The 5,350-nt window shown below is 59.7% G+C and overlaps 1 protein-coding gene across 1 annotated transcript; it reads left to right on the top strand.

Moving 5' to 3' along the window:
* Window positions 1-852: 852 nt before the first annotated feature.
* DLX2 (distal-less homeobox 2) lies at window positions 853-4,271 on the top strand. Its single transcript, XM_027055490.2, has 3 exons — window positions 853-1,599; window positions 2,091-2,275; window positions 2,771-4,271. The coding sequence occupies exons 1-3, from the start codon at window positions 1,206-1,208 to the stop codon at window positions 3,185-3,187; spliced, it is 996 nt and encodes a 331-aa protein (XP_026911291.1). The 5' UTR covers window positions 853-1,205; the 3' UTR covers window positions 3,188-4,271.
* Window positions 4,272-5,350: the final 1,079 nt, after the last annotated feature.

The raw sequence follows: 5,350 nt of genomic DNA, 5'->3' as shown, positions 1-5,350 counted from the left end.
CTGGTCTTTATGGTCTAGCATTCCAACCAAGAGAGGAAATCCCCGGGATCGCTTTTCGCCTGTCAGTTAGCCATCTAATATACATAATTACTCAAAGTCTTGGCCTGTCAGGAAAGCACAAGGAAAAAAAATGGTTTCAGATATATCATTAGAAATAATACTTTTGAATTTATTCAGAAAAGTTATTGAAAAGTGTTTTTCTCTCAAGCAACAAGGAAAAATCGTTTAAACATTAATTAATTGCCTAATATCGCTGTGGGCTGGTTAAGCAGGCATGTGGAAGTAGGTATTATAATACGTGGTTTATGGATCATTTAAATCAATTGACTTTATCAAGTGCCGAGTGACTGACAAGAGTAACTGCCAGACGCTTCGAGGAAAAGCGGAGCTCGACCTGGCCGGGCTCGCGGTACCGCTTTATTTTGATTCATGTTTGCAAGCTGACCTCGGACAGGAAGAGCCGAATCGCAGCAACTGGCTGGCACTTGTACACAGAATGGGATGGGAGACCCCAAGTCTTCTTCCTTTGAGAAGTAATGCCAGTCTCCGCCTTCACGCCTTCTGTCCTCCTGCTGCTGGCCACCCTGACTCCCCACCGCGCCCCTTCCCCAGTCCCTCGCTTCGCTGCTCGCATTCAGCAGCCGCCTGTCTGCACCCGCAACCACAGCAGCCGCAGCGCCCGCCCTGTGACACCAGCCTCCCCCCCCCTCGCCCCCCTCCGGGCATTCCAGAGCGCCAGGAACCCCGCGGCCCGGCGCTTCCGATTGGCTGTTGCTAGGTGACGTCGCCTGCGCTCACGTGACGAGTGTTAAATGCCCACGCTGCCGGAACCCGCCCCGCAGACAATCGTAAAGCCGCTCTGGGCTGCTCACCTGCTCCCGCCTCCCGGAACCCCGGCCTGGCCCCGCCACCCCTGCCCCCTCCGCCGCCCGCCCCCCGCCCGAGCGGGCGCTGGGCAAGAAGCCGAGCGGGCAGAGAGGCGGAGAGAGGATGCGGCCGGCGGCAGCTGTCCCGAGCAGTGCACGGTGATCGCCTCCCTAGAGGAGGAGTTGCCTAGACCGTTGCCACATTTCTTGTTTTCCTCCCCACCCTCCCTCACCCCCCGTAATTACATTGGCTGCTGGAGGGGACAGGGAGAGACAGAGGAGGCGCCTCGCTTCCCCCCTCGCGCCCGCCACCCCTGCTCTTTCCCATCCCGGGCCAGGATGACTGGAGTCTTTGACAGTCTGGTGGCTGATATGCACTCGACCCAGATCACGGCCTCCAGCACGTACCACCAGCACCAGCAGCCCCCAAGCGGCGGCGGCGCTGGCCCCGGCGGCAGCAACGGCAGCAGCCTCCACAAGCCCCAGGAGTCGCCCACACTCCCGGTGTCCACAGCTACCGACAGCAGCTACTACACCAACCAGCAGCACCCGGCGGGCGGCGGCGGAAGTGGGGGCTCGCCCTACGCGCACATGGGTTCCTACCAGTACCACGCCGGCGGCCTCAACAACGTCCCTTATTCCGCTAAGAGCGGCTACGACCTGGGCTACACCGCCGCCTACACCTCCTACGCACCCTACGGGACCAGTTCTTCCCCGGCCAACAACGAACCTGGTAAGCACAACGCTGGCGTCAAAGGTGCCAAGTCAGCCTAGTTACTGGGATGGGTGGGATAAAAATGTTGGGGACGGGGATCCATCCGGAACCCGGACGCTTACACTGCCTGCTCCCTGCCCTCCTTGAGCCTTTTTACCCTCCTCAACCACCAGTCTGCCGAGGGTCACCGCGTACGTCCCTCGGCGCTCAGCTGGTGAGACTCGGGGGCCGAAAGGGCGCCGGGTGCATGCCTCGCGGTAACCTCATTTCCTTACCACCTGCTCCTTCTTTCTCTCCGGTTTGCTCCTTCTTCCCCTTCCGGGAGGGTCCAGCTCCCGGGTGTCTGGCGGCCGGAGTCCGCACTTAGCGAAGTTGCGCCTGGGCGCCCCGCAGCGTCTCCAACAACTCGCCTCCGGGCGCAGGCCAAGTACCACGGCCGGCCCTTAAGCCCAGCGGGAACTGTTTGGGTCCCCCCGCTGCACTGTTCTCACGATGGCGTTGCGTTGCAGAGAAAGAGGACCTCGAGCCTGAAATCCGGATCGTGAATGGGAAGCCAAAGAAAGTCCGGAAACCCCGTACCATCTACTCCAGTTTCCAGCTGGCGGCTCTTCAGAGACGTTTCCAAAAGACTCAATACCTCGCCCTCCCCGAGCGAGCGGAGCTGGCGGCGTCCCTGGGCCTCACCCAGACTCAGGTGAGGGCTCCCGGTCTGGCGGGGAACGAGGAGGGCGCTGGCCTGGGGTGGCTGGGAAGCAGGAGGGGTCCGGACAACGTTTTAAAAAGTACGTTTAAAGTAACTTTAAGGATTTCGAGGCCCGCGCCTTGGGCGGCCTAAATTTCTACGCCTGGAGCTGAAATCCCCCAAGGGGCCGCCGCGCCTGAGAAAAGGAAAGGCCTGGGGTGGGCAGAAATCCGCTTCCACATCTTCTTTCGGCGCGATACTGATTAAACGGGTAAAATAATTGGCCCTCCTGACCCCTTCCCGCTGTCACCATCCCCGCGGCACGCACAATCCAGCTGCCTCGGACTTTCGGAGATTACCTCCTAATGGAGCAGGAGCCATCCCGAGTCTCCGAGGCCGCGGCACGTGATCCGCTTACCTGCCCGGCTGTGATTTCTACGCCTCCTCCCCCTCCCCTGCCCCAGACCCAGGTTCTTCCACTAACGCTCGGGTCCGTTTTCCACAAAGGTCAAAATCTGGTTCCAGAACCGCCGGTCCAAGTTCAAGAAGATGTGGAAAAGCGGTGAGATCCCCTCGGAGCAGCACCCTGGGGCCAGCAGCTCGCCACCTTGTGCGTCGCCGCCGGTGTCGGCGCCGGCCTCCTGGGACTTCAGCGCGCCACAGCGGATGGGGAGCGGCGGCGGCCCGAACAGCGGCGGCAGCGGCGCGGGCAGCTCGGGCTCCAGCCCGAGCAGCGCGGCCTCGGCTTTCCTGGGCAACTACCCGTGGTACCACCAGGCCTCGGGCCCCACCTCACACCTGCAGGCCGCCGCGCCGCTGCTGCACCCAACGCAGACCCCGCAGCCGCACCACCACCACCATCACCACCACCACCACCACGGCGGCGGCGGGGGCGCCCCGGTGAGCGCCGGGACGATTTTCTAACCCCAGGGAGACCGCGCCAGAGACTGAGAGAGCAGAGACCGGTGATCCTCCGTGCTCGCTCCAAGAGCCAGAGGGTCCCTCCGACTGGCCCGCGGATGCCTCCCACCCCTCCGGGAGGAGCGACCGAGATGGCCTGCCACGGGCCCTGCTCCCTCGCGCGGCCACAGAGCGGCCCGGACCTGGAAGGCTCTTCTCCGAGGCCCCCGGGCAGGGCAGCCCGCCGCGGCCTCCTTTCCGACCTGAGCCCCGCCTCAGACTTGCCTCCCCACCCCTCCCCGCCCAGCCAGGCGGTCGGGCGCCTTCCTCGCCGCGGGCCACGAGCTGAGTCCGAGAGGGACGCCTCCCCCGCCCGCGAGGTTTCCAGGGTGCTCTGAGGCTCCTTTCTCCCTGCCCGCCCCCAGGCCCAGCTCCTGTCGGCCGGGCTGACTGACCTCCCGGGCCGGCGCGCCCTCCCCCACCCGCCCCCGTGACCCGGGCGGCCCGCCGCTTTTTTTCTGCCCTGCCGTCTCCAGCCCTCCGAGCCCCCCTCCGCCCCGCCATAGCTCTCCCCCAGGAACGCTTCCTTAGCCCTCTCCTCATCCATCACCAGTGGAGTTTTTTTATTTTTATTTTTTTAAAAGTTTAGGTGCCTTTGCGGATGACCTCATTTTGATGTTGGGGAAAAAAAATGATTTTTTAATATGTGGACACTGCAAAAAAATGTGTTTAAATTATCTTTTTTAAAACCTATTCAGGATTATTAGGGTGGACTTCGACATAGAGTTTGTAAATAAAGGTGTCTGTGCAGATTTTCCCACTGATTTATTTGTATAAAAATACTCGTCTTTTCGGACTTTTTGTAAACGCCCACTTGTGAAAACTGCGGTTTAGCAGTAACCTCAGCAACCCCTCCATTTTATTTTTCCCTTTGACAATTTTCTCAGTTGAACTAAGCTACTGATTTGGTTTTGTTTTATCTTATCCTAAAGTCTTTGTTCTTGAAATGAAAGGTATTTTGGGGTTATTTATTATGAAAACAACATGCTCTTAATGTTGATTTTACAATATGAAGAGATTATTTAAATAAATTATTGTTTTCATTGGATGTGTGCGCTTGTTCCTTGGCGTAGTGACCTGGAACCTCGAGCCGCTTCCCCGGGCGGGGAACCTGGCCAGCCACGAGTGACATTCACGTCTCTCAGAGGCCGAGAGAGCCGTGGGGCGCGGCGAGGCGGGAACAGGCGCGCTCCACGCCGGCCTCCCTGAAACGTTCACGCTCTGCCGGCACCCGAGTCTCGGCGCTGGGTTCGCCAGCTCTTGGCGCGGTGACTCACTCCGAGCCGGGGCGGCTGCAGTCTACGCCCGCCGGGCCCCTCCAGTGCCGGCGCCGCCGCCCCGAGCCTGGGCGGTCTCTGCCGCCCCCGCGCCAGTAGTGCTGGCCAGGCGGTGCATCGGAGCCGCCACGGGGGACCTGCAGTCGCCGCCGGAGCGCTGCCGAAACCGGGGTCAGACCCCTACCTTGGACCCTCCCCTCTGTCTGCCCTGAGGCCCTTCTGGGGCTGGCTGAGCCGAGAGCTCAGTGAGTCACCCCGGCCCTCGGGAAACTCGGTTGGCTGCTCTGGAATGCAGGGCGACCCCGGCACACAGGGCTGCGCTAGCACACATACAATCACGCACTGTGACTCTCACAGTCACATCTCTACTGACATACTCTCACTCTCAAGTACACACATTCCTACTGAGTCTCACACACACACATACACACTGACAAAAATTCATGCACACACATTCACACACACTGATACAGAAACCTACATACCCACACGTGCACACATGCACATTCACGCAGACACTGATGCAGGCGGCATCCTTCCACTTCACCTTCTCTGAGGGGAAAGGTCGTCACACCATTCAGCTCTGCCTTCCACCTTGGATCCCACCCCAACTGACTTCCAGTTTTGGAAGTGACCCTACTTTCTGACATTCTCTGCAAAGGCCAGGGGTTAGGGGGCTAATGCAGGCCTGAACTAAAAGCCCCTTTCCTTCAAAGCACTGGGGCCTACAAGGGAAGCTTCTTAGTTTCCATCACTGACTTTGCCACTTTGGGCTACTCAGTGTAACCTCTCTGTGCCTCAGTGTGCAGATCTATACGATGGGAGAAATAACAACAACTATCTCAGAGTT

This window comes from Acinonyx jubatus, chromosome C1 (assembly GCF_027475565.1).
Source record: "Acinonyx jubatus isolate Ajub_Pintada_27869175 chromosome C1, VMU_Ajub_asm_v1.0, whole genome shotgun sequence".
Taxonomy (NCBI): domain Eukaryota; kingdom Metazoa; phylum Chordata; class Mammalia; order Carnivora; family Felidae; genus Acinonyx; species Acinonyx jubatus.
Note: the sequence above shows the minus strand (reverse complement) of the source record. Positions and strands in the feature narration are given on the sequence as shown.